Source organism: Anoplopoma fimbria, chromosome 1, assembly GCF_027596085.1.
Source record: "Anoplopoma fimbria isolate UVic2021 breed Golden Eagle Sablefish chromosome 1, Afim_UVic_2022, whole genome shotgun sequence".
Taxonomy (NCBI): Eukaryota; Metazoa; Chordata; class Actinopteri; order Perciformes; family Anoplopomatidae; genus Anoplopoma; species Anoplopoma fimbria.
Window position 1 is genome coordinate 19,179,850 of NC_072449.1, and position 18,354 is coordinate 19,198,203.

An 18,354-nucleotide genomic window follows, 5' to 3' on the forward strand; every position below is an offset into this window, starting at 1 on the left:
ACAGGACGTTTTTGGGTCACACAATACTCGAGTCTAGAAAGATGACTGTTCAGTCGAATTTAATGAATGTATTGACCATATCGACCACTGTTTACACAACTTTTAAATAAGGCTGATTGTAGATAAGCCCCCTATTTAAATATCAAAACTATTAAGTATGTTATAAAGTGATTTGAGCGACAGGAGTGTTTCTCGGGACACGAAGGTGCGAAGCGCAGAGCACTTTCCCTTGAAACTTGAGGCTGCAGCTTTTCTGCGCTTGTTCCCCTTCACACTCTTTTATGCCCATGTTGTTGTTGTTGTTTTTTTACTTTACAATAGCATGTTCTGTTGGTGTTAGTTTCGTTATCTGTGCGCAACACTGCTAAGGCGATGGCAACTGATTTATGGAAATGATTGAGTAGATTTGCATGGGAAACATATACGCGTATGGATTTTCCTCCACCGGCTGTCCGATTTTTAACTTCCTCATCTGGAAACAACATTTAAATGACTTGTGTGGCAACTTTGTCTTTGGATACTGTTGGATAAAAGCATCTAGTGCGCGTAACACAGAGGTCTCGTTTGGTCTTCCCATCAGTGCGTGTAGCTCACCTCTCCATCAAGGCGCTTCATTAGGAGACCGGGGGTGGGGCGACGGCAGCCTGTCCCGGCAAGGGGAGGAGAGAACAGGGAGGAGAGAACAGGGAGCAGAGGCGGTACTTTCTCCGCGGCTCGTTTCTCGGCACTGGAGAGTGTGGGACCAGGGCTGGAGAGACCGCCGCGGTGTATCAGCAGAACCAGTCCAGCACGGAGCATCGCCTGGCCGACCGCTGCGCCGTGCACTCTTCTTGGGGGGACTGCACAACATTCCTGTGAAATATAACTGCTTTTAATGGCATGTGGCTTGTAACTTTACTTCTGCTGTATTCTTTGCAAGAAGGTAGGTTGGAAAAATCTGTTTCTTCAAGTGCTGCTTATCTTATCTGCATGCTGCCTCCTCTCCAGTGCAATGCTGAAGTTGGCTTTATTAGCTTGTCAGGTTGATAACTGATGTTGTATTGAATTACATTCACAAAGGAGTGCCAGAGATGTCAAATCAAACTCTAAATCATCTTAGGAGGACGACTGGTAACTTTTTCTTAATGTTTTGAAATGCTGTTTTCCTGGTCAGCTTTCGCATTTCTCCTGACAGAGTGCTCGGATTTCTCTTGTGTCCCCCAGTGTATCATAATGATCCGCTGATGATATGATTAAAAACGATAAAAAAAAATAAAAAAATAATAAAGCTTGAGCGTAAAATGAATATGCACTTAATTTGGACTAACAGTCCAGAAACCACATAGGTCTCAAAAGTGCACATTGCGTTCGCAAAGATGAGAAAAGACAACGGCATTTGCATCTTGCATTGATGGATATGTGGAGGTGTCGTGAATATGGAGGCTGTTGAGTCGGAGGAGAGGCTGATAAAGATCTGCAGGCGCGCGCACGGGAAGGCGGGCGACCTCGAGCGCTGATGCTCTCCGCAGCTGTGGGCTGTTTACTTGCAAAAGTCCAAAGGGGGCAAAGGAGTTTAATGTATATTTGCTGACTTTTTTCTGCCCTGTCCCAACACAAATAAGATGTTGTGTGTGTGTGTGTGTGTGCGCGCGTACGTGCAGAGAGATAGATAGAGAGAGGAGGAGGAGGAGGAGGAGGAGGAGGAGGGGGGGCACTCTTTTTATTAGCTATTTTTTTTGGAAGAAGCAATAAAATAGTGTATAAACACCAGTTTGCGGTTGCCCCTGTGTGCGTGAGAGTGCGGCTGTGTGGCAACAAGGGTCAATACATTTGATGAGAGAAGTGTGAACTAATGCTGGGGGGTATCGAGCGCTGGCCTTTGATTTGTGTGCCCCAGTTGGATATTAAGAAGATAAGGCCATATATTACAGTTTTGTTTTCTTTAATAAGGTGTAGGAGTGTCGGTGAACGCAGTCTCGGCTGTTATCATGCCTGGGTCTAATTATTCATCCACCATTTTCTGTGGCACCAGATTCTACAGATTGGCTTCGGTCTAAATACATGCAGATGGAAGAGAATGAATCACTTTACCTTTAAAAAAAGAAAAAAGAAAAAAAGATCAGTTAGGTTGATATACATGCATTATATGTATATGGCACTTCACTTCGTAACAACCACACCGTGGAGAAAATCTGATTTTATTTTTCACTTAATGTTCATCCGTTTCCTTTATGCACGGTTCTCTAACTGGAGATGCCTGGTTATAAACCTTATTAGTGTGCACATTTGAAATATCGTAAGATATTAGTTTACAATTGTGGGCAGTTCGCGTGTTTCGTGGTCCTGGTCTCCAGCGTTGGCCTTGGCAGTGCCCTCTGCCAGGCTGCAGCAGCAGTGAGGGCTTCTGTGCTGGTTTTGTTGTATGTAATTGGATTACAGGGTCTATTTCCATTATACACACTGTACATCGCCCTGTCCCGTGACTGAACGAGATGTACTGCGTGTGTGTGTTTGTGTGTGTGTGTGTGTGTGTGTGTGTGTGTGTGTGTGTGTGCGTGCGTGTTGAGGGGGGAGGGTTGGGGGCTGCAAACAGCCACTGGAGCGGAAAGAGTGCTTGAGATGGGAGAGATGTAGATAACGCAGTGGAAAACAAACTTCCATTTTCCGTTGTTTTTCAACGCCACTTTCCGCTCGTTTTGCACGAATCTACTGTGATGTATTGTCTCGTGGCTGCTGTGAATTTCACACATGTGTCATTTTTTAATAAACTTTGTTTTTAAGGGGGAAAGGAAGCTTTATTATCATACATGCATATGCATTAGTACTGCGTATTTTCCTAGCTCGGCCGCGCCTCCTAGAATGGCACACAAGTCTGCTTATTTTCATCGGCTACATCAGAATGAAAATATATTTCAGATCACACCATAAGATCATTTTAAGACAACTTAGTCTTTTTCTTTATTTCTTTTCTGTCATTTTTTCGACATTCATTAGTTTATTACTGACATTTTGTCGCTTTGGTTTAGCTGCATATCAGCACACCTGCACCCATGAGTGCGGAGAGGAGGGGGAGAGGGATGGATAGATAGAGGGAGAGGAGGGGGGAGGATACACTCATTCTTCTTTGTCATGATTTGGGAGGCTGCTTGTCATTTTATGGAAATAAAATTGAGACAAACTCAGCTGAGGGCTGTGTGTGAATCTACTTCCAGGCCTGATAGGCCAGAACAGGGCCCGGGGAACTGGAAAAAGGCTTAAATAATTATTGCAATTAATACCTTTCTAAATCAGTCAAATAAAAAGAGCGACCGTCGCTTTGGTGTGGAATTTGAGGGGATTCAATCAGTAATTATATAAAGTTCCAGGAAAAAATGCCTTTGATTGATCGAGATGGTGTGAGAGCTCTTGTTATAATTATTTCATCAATTAATGTGATTCCGGTTTTATCCAGTTTCGGTCGACAGGCCTCCTGCAACACACACACACACACCGCATCAAACTGAATACAGTCCCAGTGTTCCTGCACAGATGTAAAACACTTGGGCTCCTATGTTGTGCATGCACTTCCTTTTTAATTTGTGCATTTGATGAAGAAAACACCGTGTTTCCCTTGTTAATATAGGCTATTTACACCGGTGTGTGTCTGCCAAGAAGCAATCTGATAAGCTGAAATGTTATTACTTATGCCATTTAATGCCAACTCAAAAAACAAATCTGAATTTAAGTAAATTACATCGAATTTCTCGAGCATTTCAATATATGTGAAGTATAAAAGGGTAGTTTGACCATCTCATGTGCTTTAAGATCACCTGTATTTTCTCATTCCTTTACAAGGGGCTCTTGTGTATTCTTGAGACCCACATTAGCCGCTGATCTGCGGCGTTGCAGACCACGGGGCTGTGTGTAAATGTGGAATCAAAACAGACACCGACTAGAGAAGTGCTTGGAGGGGGAGCCCAGTAATTGCAGTATGAGTCAGACGCTTGTAGCTACCAGGCTGCACCCTCACGATGCACTCAGAGATGTTGCGTCTGGATTGGACAATTGAGGCTTTAGTGGCTGATGGAACTAGTGTGACAACAACTTCAAAGTTTTTTTTTCTTTTCTCCCTCTCTCTGTTACTCTCTCTATCAGAATACCAGGGTGTAAAACATGCTCTTATTTTGGAATTGTGTTATGTGCTGTGTGACATATAGTTCAAGATTCACTGTTCTGGTCTGTTTGATGGAAGAAGAAAAAAAGGAAAATAGAGATGTTTACAAGTGAATGTGCCGGACTTGAAAGGAGGAGATGCGTAGGAATGTTTTTTTTATATGCCCCGTTCTACGTATTCAGTAAAGTGACGTAATTACTACAGAATCGTGCCAAAATCCGACATGTTAAAGATGAGTTGCTTAGTGATAAATTCACATAGTCCTACTGTACTGAGATCAATCATTTGGATGGAATTCACCTCCCAACTTTTCTCTGGCGCATGTGTGCAATAACGCAAGACCATTTCCATACAGCATCATTAGATGAAGAGCACGAAAAGGGCCCCAGTGTATGTCTTATTTCTCCGGGTCTGAGTTCCACTGTGCCCTCACCACCTGCCATTTTCTTGGTGAGAGACACAGCTCCACGGTCTAATAGTTACATGTCACTCTCAGGTTAACTCGTCTCCTTGTTATGTGTTGTCGTCGCTTTTGCGTTTGGCAGTTGACCCGTGCAGCAAAACCACGAAACACCCGAACACGTCCCTCTGTCTCATATTCAGTCTGCACAGTTTTGTTCATCTTGGAACACACGAATACTGTCTGGCAATTGATGTGAGATGAAATCATTGCACTTGAGGCATTGTCCTGAAGGCGCATCATATCGTATTGTATTATGACAATCTCCTTACAAATTGATTTGAGGATTTATTTTATTTTCAAAGATTTTATAAGCGGAACAGTGCACAAAAGGGATGGGGATAATGGGGAGGGATAATCTAGCTTTTAGCCTTTTCAATTGTCACGCACCACCACTTAAAAAACAATCCAAACGTTTCAAAATGTCTTATTGTTTGTCATCACGCAGCTGTAGATCTTAAAGCCCATAGCAACAACATCGTTATTGCACTAAGCTGTCACTTGAGAATTGGATTTGGACCGCCCACTCAACAAGTTTTGCGCACACCAGCAGTGTCCGGTAGCGCGGTGCCCTCTCCATTACGCACGGAGATAGAAGGATGGTCATGTCCTGAATGACAAACGATTCCAACAATCTCACTTTAACATCTCACCGTCGACTCTGCCTTTCACTCCCTCCTGCTCTGCTTACTATCAAACAATTAATGGCCCTGTCTCTGAGGGAGAATAGAAAAAAAAAAACACATCTCTACAAATCTGACACTCACTTCAACAACGGAAATCATCCTTTTGAAGTGGGAGATGCGAATTCCAAATGCTGAAATGGCTGCCTATTTTACTGACACTGCATAAACTGTGTATAGGGGTTGTTTACCAGCCTCACCAGTGTGTGTGTGTGTGTGTGTGTGTGCGCATGCATATTGTATTCACATCCATAATATCATGCCATTCAGTTTTTCCCCTCTTGACTACATTGTTTCTCCCAGGGAAACGACACCATACTATAAATGATTTCCTTTCTGACTGCACACAAACGCAGAGAGACACATTGTCATGCAACCCTAATGCATATCTCAATCTGGAGTCATTGTGTAGTAAATGAGCAGAACCCTCTATCAAATATGATCATATCTTTTGCCTTTTATATTTTGGCATATTTCTCTAGCATCACTGCAATGACTGTATTGCCACTGACTTCAATGCTTCATCTGTTATTTGGGCTGAATGTGTTTTGTGTGCTGTTATCTGTAGTGCTACATGGTTCACCACATAGAACATCTACTGGCTATTATAAACGTGTATATGCAAACTTTGTGTGTGTGTGTGTTTGAAGGAGAGAGAGTGAGAGCGGGAAGGAGGAGTGGGATTTATAGCCCTGTTTTTCTATGCACGTGATGGTATGAATCTCAGTGTGTGTGTGTGTGTGTGTGTGTGTATGTGTGTGTCTGAATGAATGTAGATGAGACAGAAAAAGCTGCATTATGCATAGTGGTTCACCATAGGCAATATCCTTGCTTCTCCAGCATACATATTCAAACTCCATTTTCATATCCACTGCAAAAACAGGACAAAAGTGCAAATGTATTTGAGTGTACAGCAAAGAAAGATTTGAGTCAAAAGGAAAAGTGAAGGTTAAAAAAACTGTAAAAAAGTAACAAATATAAAAAAGATTGGGTTATTCAGCCGACAGGAAAAATGTTTCTGGGGGTTTCACCCTAAATCACTTTGACCTTCTTTGTTGTAATCAACGCATTGAGGCTTGAAAAATGAAATCAAAATACAGTTCATGATCGGATGAGTTTTGCTCCGTCTTTCTCTGATGGGAAAGTGAGCCTGGGGCTATGAAAGGACTCTGATAACCATCTGAGATGTTTACCGTTGATTATGATGACATTGTTTCTTTAGTTTCCCTGTGGCCATCTATATATTTATTTATTTCTATTTCATGGAAGATTCTGGGTTGGATAATTTGTTTAAGTCCCTAACCATACTACAAGTTGATTGCTGTCCCATTTGCACACCTCAACTGTCACATATCCTAAAGAGAAGAACTCCACTATTGTCCAACAACAAATTACAGCTCTCCTTCTCTATATCGTATAACACATGAACAAAAGCTGGAGCATGGGAAACCCTTATGCCAAGTGACAAAATGTGGAAAGTTTTCAGGCAGTTGCTTCTCTTTTTAAATGTTTATTTAACAGTTTCATCCTTCCTTATTCCATTTTTTATGCATATGAAACTCTAAACCACTAATGTGTTAAGACACGTGGTCGGCATTGTCATGATGGTATTTTTCACTGGAGGCCGTGATCTGTGCAGTGTGACCGGCGCTCGCTTCCGCGTGGTTGTACACATGTGTTTTTGCGTGCATAAGTGTGTGTCTGTGAACTCAGTGACCTGAATTCAAACCACAGGACAAAGCGATTAGCCATGGCATCATAAACTGCTGCTTTTTAGAGGTGTTTCCATCTGACTTTGTTGTTGCATCCAAGCTGTTTTGAATAAGTTCAAGGCCATATTTGATAATATCACATTATGGTTAAAGGTTTGTTTATTTTTCAACAGATTATCAAGTTTTACAGCATATTAGGAATATGCAGTGGATCAGGACCCATACAACGGGTTGAATAACAAATCTGAGGAGTTGGGAGGTGATTAACAGGCTAGGGATAAAGCATATTTCTGCTACAAAAAATGCAATTTATATTTATTTATTCAGACGTTCCTCTAATCTTTGGACAGTTTTACCTCCTCCTAGAAATTATTCAAGTGGTTAACGAGGGGTACTAAGTAGACTGAAGTTGCTCAGTATAAAAATCAAAATAGTTGGTTGACACAAAGTGTTTCTGAAAAGTGAAGCCAATTCGGAAGTGATTTAACTTACATTCTTTCGAATGGCCATCGTCATATCTGATTGTTAAAAGAAGTCAGATTGTATTGAAGTTTATGAGAAAATGACCCTACTTCTCACTTGATTTATTATCTCAGTAAACATACATTTATTGTCTCAATCGCTAGTTTCAAGTCTTCTTTAATACAGCATGATGTTCATTTAGTATATGGTCCCATTTAGAGTCAAATATGCGATAGAGGAGGATATGCTTCAGGGTGTGGCTTCTTTCTGATTGACTGGTCGCTGCCACAGTGTTGTCTGGTCTGTGAGTCATGTTTTTCACTTTTAACTTTAGCCGTTTCACAGTGTGTTTTGAGGTCATATAAGTTAACTTTAACATTTTGGATACCTAAACATGCCTTACTCAGCGTTTGGTTGTTCTTAGCTCCACCCTCTCGAGTCATCGCTTACAATGTAAAAATAAAAGATGTCGTCAGCTAAAAAAATAAACAAAACGCCATACTCAAGGTTCGCAAATACACAATAGCTAATAATTTCAAGATCATGTGCAGCCACTGATCCATCACAACCACCTTTTTCTCTGAGGGGAAATTTTATCAATTCCATGACAACCATCCCATCTATCAAAGTTGTATAGGTTGAGAACCGTTAGTCTGAAGGATACAATTATTGTATGATGCAAAAGAATGATAGTATTCTGAACACACATTCGTATACAGTGATACTGTTTCTTTCAGCGGGGCTTTTGCAGCTAGAGTAAATTGTTTTTGTCATGAAAATATTCTGCTTCTAAAAATAGCATTTGTCATCAGAGAGAAGCAGATCACTGTCACTGGTATCATTTGATAATAGCTTCCTTCTTATTTGCTTGCTATGGAAACACTTCCATGTGTTCCTCAACCAGCAGTACATTGGGGTGCTCTCCATGGTGCTGAAAGTGCAGATCAGTCAGCCTAGCAGCCTTTGAGAGTGATTGACACGGATTCGTACGAAAGAATGGCTTGAACTTGACCTGAATTCAGATTTTTGAACGCAGAGGATCTGCTCCAATTTTAGCTCTCTATCTCCTCAGCATCTCTGCTATGCCTCGAGCAGCGATCACATCTTTTTCCTGAACACCTCAGCCTCTGCTGGTGGCTGAGTTTGACATCAAGAACTGAGGCAGTCATTTAACATTAACCTATCCCTTTGACCTTACCACACACAGACTCGCTCACATGCTCACTCACTCCGTTGCATCCACAACACCTTTGCACTTGAGCACCTTTCCCCCCAGACCAGCCATCCATGTCCTGTCAACAATATTGCACTCCTGCCTGGCTCCCTGATCTCTTCTTCCGTTGTACACCCACATAAACATGAGAATCAGGGAAGTCGGACACCGGCCTCCCACGACAGTGCGATTACAGAGTGGATAGACTGTGTGTGTGTTAAATGCGAAAGGAGATTATGTGGGTTTAACTCTCCGCGTCTGGCATACAAATTCCAATCACATAACATTGCCTGTCTGTAGTGTTGAAGGAAAAGACAGAGAAAGTGTCTTGGAGGGCAAGGGTGAAAGACTGATGGCAGATGGGAAATATAAAGAAACAGACAAGTAACTCGGAAAGATAAATCCAAGGGATGCAGACTAATGCATAAAGTGCCAGACTACAGACAATGGAGGAGAGATTTAAAATCACCTAATGTCAGTTTTAATATTATCCCTGATCCATGCATTTGACCTTTTAACCTTTTCTCATGTGAATTATCACCTTTCATGTCATATTATGTCATTGCATGTTACTATTCATGTGGAACAGAACAGATATGAAAACGGTCTTTTGTATCAACCATTCATCCATGTTCTTGCCTTGTATTAAGAGCTTAAAATGATTGCCAGTGGGCCTTCTGCCTCTCATTTTATAGGTAGTTACTAATGATATCCATTGATGTGGAGGATCTGTAGAAATCAGAGCCTAAATGACATCTGTCTTTATATCTCCATTGATGTGTCTTAGCCACACCCGATTTTCTCCCAGCACAGAGAGAATTAAAGAGATAGGGCTAATCCAGGCATTGTTGACACAATCCAGGAAAAGGGATTAATTAAGTATCATTGTCTGAGAAGAAACTTCTCTGGCTCTGGGCACAGCTTCTTACCCTGGCCTCTAGCCAAGCTGAGCTCAGCACTTCTTTACACTCTTTTACACCCCCAGCCCCCACAGTAAACACACACACAGAAACACACAAATCTTAAAAAGATGCCTCACTAACTCACTCTAAACTGGAAGAGGGTGTTTGAGAGAGAGGATATATGGTGGTCTATCTCCCCTAGGACAATTTATCTGGCTGTAGCTCTTCATCTGTGCCACAATACCATTGTTTTACGGCAAACATCTGTTTTATCCAGCTCCTCAGGCATATACAGCTACAGATAGAGAACTACCTACAGTGGATATGACTGACTTGAGAAGGCCTAAGAAGTGCAGCAGTTTGCTATCCCGCTAAAACTGAATGATGGAGTGTATTAACATAAAGGATGATAGTGTTGGTGGAGTCAAGTTATGTGTCCTGTTTTTCCCTTCTATTGAAAGGCAGATTTCTAAAGGGCTCTGTTGATACATATATTAGATTAGAGATATTAGGATAATGCATATGGGATTAGATGGATGGCTGCAGTTTGGCACACAGGGAGGAAGGTGTTTGGGTTGAGGTGACCTGAATGCCGGCAGATTGTATACTTTATGTGGGTGTCTGTGTTGGATCAGGAAGTATCTTCAGTAATATTTCAAAGAGAGACTTGCTCATTTTGAAATATTCTTATTCCAGTGAACCCGAAAAATAGTGAACATGTTTCGTCTTGATTGGATACTCCAAATTGCTGTGGAGAGTCCCGTCTGAAGTCTTGGTTTGCTTTTACAGAGAGCAGTTTGAATAACCAGGTCTTATATTTGTTGTATTTCATACTGTAAGGTGCATATTACTTGTAATGATGGAACTTGTGTTTTCTGAATTGAAACATAAACAGAATACAAAAATATGTTAAAACTTTTTGGCAACCAGTTAATTGGAAAATCTGCAGGAAAAAAACACTGATGTCATGATCCAATAACGTACAAGTTATTTTACAAGTTATTTCCTCACTAGTCAGTTCAACATCATTTTAATTAAGAATAGGGGTAGATACATTGTTCAGCAATACTTTCCCCAAGTACGGCTTTTAGTAAATTATTTCTGCATTGGTGGCAGGTAAAGTTATAAAGTTCTTACATTATTGGGAAATAGTAAAGCATTACAGTATTATTGTATTTCATTATCAGTTTTAAGTGCACCTGCTCCCTATCTTCATATCTGTCTGATATGTGAATTTTGCATATATGTCTGACACCTTCTAACTATTTGTCTCCCTTTCTCTTATCTGAACAGTCAACAGTGAGGATGTTGTCTCTACGCGGCTGTACTTTGTGAACGCCTCCCTGCAGCGGGTGACCTTCTCCAGCTCGGTGGGGGTGTCCCTGCCCTGCCCTGCGGGCGGCGCCCCCCATGCCGTCCTGCGCTGGTACCTGGCCGCCGGAGACGACATTTACGACGTGCCCCATATCCGCCACGTGCATGCCAACGGCACCCTCCAGCTCTACCCATTCTCCCCCTCTGCCTATAACAGCATTATCCACGACAACGAGTACTTCTGCACTGCTGAGAACCAAGCAGGCAAGATTCGTAGCCCCAGCATCCACATCAAAGCAGGTGAGGGTTGGACACACTGCATGCAAACTTTGCAAATGTGTAGAGTGATAGTTTTATTTCCAGAGAACTTTACTCATTTATCTTACCACTGTACCACAACAACACTGTCCCATGCTTTTGTTTATCTTTATCTCTTGGCATTACTTTTGAATGGTGACATTACCCTAGCTTAGCTCAATTGTTGTTGGTCTTTGAATTAATTACTGCACCCAATGGAACATTGCCTTTTCAGCTTGTCCCAACCTCCTACATATATTTTGAAAACAACCAAAGTGAGTGCCGGATACTCTGTGGTTCCCAGTTGGCACCAGCACCCTCAACAACCTTTATACGATCGATGGAATTCTTCATATACAATGAATTAATGTGTTGTGTTAAAGCAGTGCTTTTTCTGGATTCCAAACTTGTTGCTCCAATTCTAACTCATTCTTTGAAACTCCACATCTTTAGATCTAAAGATTTAATGTCTTTAATGTCTTAATCTGAATAACCATGATGATCTTTGTGTGTAAGATTGATGGAATGTCCCTTCAAGGGCACAAAAAGAAATCTCTTTCCGGCCATTCTGAAATATATCACTTTGCTATATATATCACTTTTTATATAAATGTGTCTTTCCCTAGCTGGGAGTAGTTAACTCTGGCATGCATGGAAATCATCACAACAGCATCACCTTGCTACGGCCCTACATCTGTAATTATGGTCAACCAAACGGCCATATTGGCCTCCTAAACCAACAACCTCTCTCAGCAGGGGTGAAGAGTCTCAAAGTGCAGCATCTTGACCCTATGTATTAAAAATTCTCTAAAAGACAGACACGCAGCCACATAGACAGTTGGTTTGGTGACCTGTCCGCACTCCCTGCCAAGGTCAAAGCTGGAGAGAGGCGCTGAGCACACTGAGGGAAGGTGTTACTGCTCTTTCTCAGACACACACATAAACATCATAAACACATATATATGACCTAATGTGATACGCACGGGATAGATGTGTGCACGCGTAGATGTTCACATGCATATGCACATGCACGCACCCACTCAGACACAGACCCACACTTACATGCACACCAGCCTGTGCGTAGCTCATGCCAGCAAGCCTCCTGTCTCCCAGTCTCTCCATCTGTCCATGGACTGGAAAGTCCCCTAACACACACACACACACACACACACACACACACACACACACACACACACACACACACACACACACACACACACACACACACACACACACACACACACACACACACACTAAGAGCCATTTTCGTCAAGCTGGCTCTTGGTGTTTAGTTGCCAGCTCTTTGTCAGGGTGTTTGGCAGGAAAGATTTTGGAGAGTCAGCTACAGACATGGAAAGATGTGAACATAATCATGAAAAAAAAGTGGATTTTCAGGTCATGGTAATGGCCAGGCAGACATTTTGAATTGTGTTGATCAGTCCTGCATGAAGAGAAAGTCAGCAGTTCCTTATTCCATGGATACGAACAAAATTATTCTCCAAAATGCTGCCAGATTGTCTCCCTCACCAAGACTGCCATACACACACACACACACACACACACACACACACACACACACACACACACACACACACACACACACACACACACACACACACACACACACACACACACACACACACACACACACACACACACAACCCACAACCACCCATATGGCCGGTGTGGTCCCTAGAGGAAGACAGTCCCTCCAGCGTGAGAGTGACCTTCCAGCCAGCCTCAGTGTTGGGATGACCTTCCCGCCCAAATAATTACAACAATTAATCAATTAAATGCTGAGGCAACCACAACTCCACAGCTCCATAACCAGGGCTTCTGTGCGTGTGTGCGTACCTCATTACCTCCAGAGTCCTACACAACACACGCACACACATGCTCACTTGCACGCTCACACATACACAACACTGCAGTTGCCATGGGCGACAGAGGCGGGAGCGCTAGGGTGTGGCATGCCCTGTCTCAGGTGGCGCAGGAGAATGATGGCAGCTGACAGCTCGCAGTGTGACACCCCCCAAAAATCTGCCGCAACCCCACTCCCCATCGCTATCCATCTCGTCCTCCCACTGTCGCTCTCTCTCTCCCTTCTCTTCACGTCTTCACATCTCTCTCTATCCCTCCCCCTCTTTCTCACCCTCTCCCATGCATGCTGATTGTGGGCCAATAATAGCACTAGCACCTGTCTGGATAACTCTACATTTATGAAAATGATTTGATTTGAAAATTCGGTTGCCTGTTTTCCTGTACTGAATGATTTTATTTGGCTTCCTCGTTTCGGCTAGTTCTGTAAGTCTTTTTCTCAAGTTTCTTTGACAAAGTCTTTCTAAATATAATGGTTTGAGATACAGCTAAACAGTTATTGAATAATAAATGGTTTTGGGGAAAAACTATTTACAGAAAGAATCACCATGAAGTGTGTGTTGCACTCCAAGCTTGGTATTTATCCTGGACTGGTTCATTCTCAGACTATACCTGTGTTTTTGCAGGTTTTAGCTCACTAACTACAAATTATGTGTACTTACTACTGATCATTTTCGAAAGCATGTTGTAGATTTTTTTTTTTAAGATAGACATATGTTTACATTAAGTATTTTTGCCGTAATCTAAAAGATGACTGAGTAGAAATGGGAGGGAGAAGGGTGTGACATAAAACTGGGACATTGCAGTTATGCTTTAAGGCAGACATGGTTACCACCCTGCTAACAAGACACAGTACTCTTCAGTTAGCCACTGGTTCCCATTAATTTCTGTTTAGTATAAAAATGTAACAATCAAACTTTTAAAACTTGCTTGAGTTGCATAATTTATCAATAACTCTCTGCATACTGTACCATGGTAATGCAGCTTAAGGTCCAGCTTGATCCTCACAACAATTAGAATGAATCCAATGGATGCTTGGAAGAAAGGAAAATTACATAAACAAACTACAGAATATTTAGCAAAATACTGTACATGCCCTATGATTTGAGGTGTATAGACTACATGCAAAATCACTGTTGAGGGCTTTGAATTTTTTATGTTTCAATAAACTAAAATGAATTGATAATGTATTTGCTCATCAACAGTTTTCTTTGATGGATTATTTTGCACAGCGGGTGTTTCAAAAAAATGTGTGAATTGGAAAAAGGTAATTCCTTTGGTGTACAATGATGTTGGGTTTTGAAAGAACACTAGATTTTTTTTTTTTTTTACCATGGTAGTTTTATTTCTAAAACATAATTCTTCTTTACAATCCCATAAAGTTCTTCTTTAAAATCCTTTAAAATCAGTAACTTGGCAGGCTGAACTTTAACCATTAAACTTAGATCTACAAAAAACATACATACACCACACACATACATACAAAATTAATATAATGTTTTATTATATAAGGTAATCAATATCTGTAATGATAAACAGAATAATTTCTGATAAATGTATGTTTTGTTAATTGTACCTTTATGTAAGACAGTGGAGAATGGATCTTCTACCTGTTTCAGTTTTGAAACTGACAAAGTTAACACATCATATTCACCTATTGTTCCTTTCAGAAGGATAAAAAAAATAATCATTTGATATTCCACAAAGATCTGTCTGTTGTCAAACTGAGTATTATCAAAGAAAAAAGGCAGAGAAAATCAATTTCACATTGACGAAAAAACAAAACAAAACAAACATTGTCATTTTTGTGAATTGAATCCTTACCCCTAACGCAGAGCTTTTGAGTGTGTGTTACATCTAGCAGTTTGGAAGCATTTATAGTCTCAACAATAAGGCCTTATTGATTTATAAGGATCTCTCTTGTTCTCTTGCATCAAAGCACATCTTGCCAATACATTTCTTCACTTTCTACTTTTCAGGACGCATAACAAGTTAAGGGACCCAATGACAAATGTGTGAGTTAAGTATAGAAATGGAGGCACATCTTTTGCACATACAGATTACAGTCTTTTCTAGAAAAACATTCTGCCTGAGTCTGAGGGTTTCATCTGTTTTTGCACCGAAGCCTCTTGACACAACCTTAAAAAAAAAATGTAATGAGGACACCTGTTCAATGATCTCACCTCAGCTCCCCTTTGTCCCGACTAAAACACACAAAACTATGTAGGCCTGGGCCAAGCCAGCATGTGTTTAGATCCCTTTCCTCCATCTGACCTCCTCATCTTTTCTTTGGCTGACATTTTCTTATTAATATTATAACTACGGTCCCTGAACCTGATACACAAGGACTGCTTTTCTTATACTATCCATTCGATAATGAAACCTGCATCCATTCATTTCTCCTGTATGTCATTATTTTTCCCTTTTTTCCTTCTCTGTTTTTGCTGCTCGCTTTATGAATAAGTAAATGCAGTATTTGGTTTCCCCGTCGTTAATTATTGAAGCGACAGTGATACAAGACTTGCCTCCCAGTGCGCCCAGTGCACCAGACCCATGTTTTAGCTCGTTTCTAGGCAACCAGGCTGCATATAGTCAGGCATCAGTAACATCCTAATGATTCTGCTGCGCATGCGATGAGGGGGAGTGCAATTTACACACAAATCAGTTGAGCTACCATTTGCATCCTGTCAAAAGGTTTTTTTTTTTGTGTCTTTCATATCTTGGAAGAGTAACGTGTGTTACATGACAATGCTATCACAACAGCTTTCTCTTACTGGAGCTGGTTAGATAGTTGCTTACAAGGGCATGTTACCATACAGCGCTTATTCAACTGATTTTAATGGGCAGAGTAGTGGTTGAACAACATTTTCTTAGAGGTTAGCAGTTGTGGGACAAGCTGGGGTCAAAGCACAGGAAATACAAACCTGAGGCAACCTTGACTGCGTTTGAACTCCCACTGAATTGACATCCGATGACTGTTATCATTGCACCAAACATTTACAACCTGTCAAGCAGTTTTTAAACACTCTATGAGAGGCACAGTGGGCATTGGGGATTTTCCCTGCTATTGATGAGAGGCAGCAGGGTCAATCAGAGAGTAAATAAATGATTGAAAGAATTGGCTCGGCCACAATAGCCGAGGCTACTCAGTCGATCCTGGCTATTGATCTGTAGGTGGATGGCATCCAGGAGAAGCAGGAGCTGTTTAAATGAAGAATTGAAATGAAGACTTGATTAGAATTATTTGTCCTTAAGCTTTGCCTTGTTTACAAATGAGGCCTCAGCCCACATTAAAGTCCTCTGGCCATATTAAGAAGTGAAATGCTCTCGAGAGGATTCCTTATTGCAACCATTCATTTAGCTGAGGTACAAGTAGCATGAGTAACACCACAATTGATTTTCTAACCCCTAAATCCAATGTTATAAACCACATCTATGTTTGGCTTGGTCACATACCGTACACTGTATGATGCAAGGTTAAATTTCCACAATGTTGGAAGAATAGTCCATGCTCTACTCCAGTCTAAGCTCATCACAAGTCAGGAAAGAAGAAAGAAAGGGTCCAAGGTTCAGCCAATTATGAAAAAGTAGAACAGCGTAAAAGCAATGGACATAATCAGAGAAAGACTTTGGAGATTAAACCTCGGACTTTAAGGTGAAAGACTCCCCACCATTTGGACAAGGACATTGGCTTCGGTTCCACTGGGTTCCAGTGACAGTGGCGGCTGGCATAAAGCATTATTAATGACCAAGGAAACTGGCCTTCAGGCAAGGCGTTAATTATATCACTGGAGAGCTGGGGGAGAGAGAGAAAACATGGGAGGGCGGGGGCCACTCCCTGTGTTGTGTGTGCATGCATGTTTTACATTGTTAAGCCATTACTGTCCTCATTTCTAAGGGAAGCATGAATAGCGGTGATATATTTTGTTAGATTGTGATGCCAGGAAAACTCCCAACATCAGCCTTTGTGAGACCCCATCTAATTTCTGTTATTTTTGTTTCATCTTACTCAAATCAGAGTAAGATCAGAGTAAGTCTCATTTTAGTACAGTATATGTCAAAGTTACTGGAGAAAAATGTGGCATTGCCCCTTTATACAAGTGAGATCAGGGTAAAAGGGTAAGCCGTGCTCCATTCAGGAAGCACAGGCCAGGGTTTATTCAGTCAAGCTAGCATGCCCCTGAACTACCTGTCTCTCCTCCTCACCAAAATAATCCATTAATTTTATTTCACTTTACTCAATTTAATTAATGAAAATGTATGCTCTGATTCAGCATTTCACATTTCTCACTTATCTAAATGTGACAGAGTTAACTGGAGAGATAATTTGGTTAGCTACTGGCTACTGTTTTCATCATTAAAGCCCATCTTAATCACCAGCATTATATCTGTACACTGGCACAGATTTACAGCCTAGTGCTATGCGTGCCATTTGGAGGGGGTGTGTTTTTGATGCCCGGCGCCTGCAAGTGACAGGTCCATCGGCCGCGAGCAGCCCTCCACTCCTCTCCGTCGCAAAGCATCTGTGGCGTTGCTCTTTAAAAGGCCAAGGGCCACTCACTGTGTATCCCCTTCAACGCAGCTCTGTGTCAACCCTCCTTACAATCATAGTGTGACTTCAAATCTGGGGCTAAAGAGAGATATGATGGCCTATGGGGTTAAACAGGACACCAGACAAGTGTGTTTACAAGACCTGCCCCGGCTATTAGTCTGGGTTAAACCAAACAGAATTATGTTAATGTCGTAAAGAGGACTGAATTGTTACTTGTATACACTGCTAAAACAATTATTCAATTAATAATTTAACTCATTAATAATTGATTATATCATTTATCAAGCAAACATTCCAGTTTCATAAATGTAACATTTTGTTTAATATCATGATCTGTTATCTTTGGATTTTGGATCAAACAAAACAAGCAAGTTACGTTGGGCGAGTGAAAAAAGTTTCTGCTTCCATTCATTTGGTTGAAGTACAAATTATATAAAGAAATGTGAACCCTTTATGGGCTGACTCACAGCCTTATATCCTCAGGTTGGGCCCTTATGGCTGTTGCAAAGTCAGTGCTAAATACTAAAGGTGACCATGCTTTTGACATCGGGGCCCCTCGACTTTAGAATGACCTGCCTGAAGAGATAAGACTAGCATAATCAGTAATCTCTTTAAAATCACTTCTTAAAACCAATTTTTACAGGCTGGTTTTTATGTGTTGTCGGCGCTTTAATTTTATTTTATATTCAAAAAATAAAATATCAATATCAATAGAATCCTTTTCTTTATTGTATTTCTTATTTTGTTTT

At 41.2% G+C, this 18,354-nt stretch overlaps 1 protein-coding gene across 1 annotated transcript in view; it reads left to right on the plus strand.

Annotated features, from left to right (window-relative positions):
• The first annotated feature begins 879 nt into the window (after positions 1-879).
• Positions 880-18,354, plus strand: part of LOC129089820 (cell adhesion molecule DSCAML1) — a 92,215-nt gene continuing 74,740 nt past the window's right edge. The window contains exons 1-2 of the mRNA XM_054597193.1: positions 880-922; positions 10,858-11,178. Of these exons, the coding sequence (XP_054453168.1) occupies positions 880-922; positions 10,858-11,178 (364 nt within the window). The remainder of the gene's footprint in view (positions 923-10,857; positions 11,179-18,354) is intronic.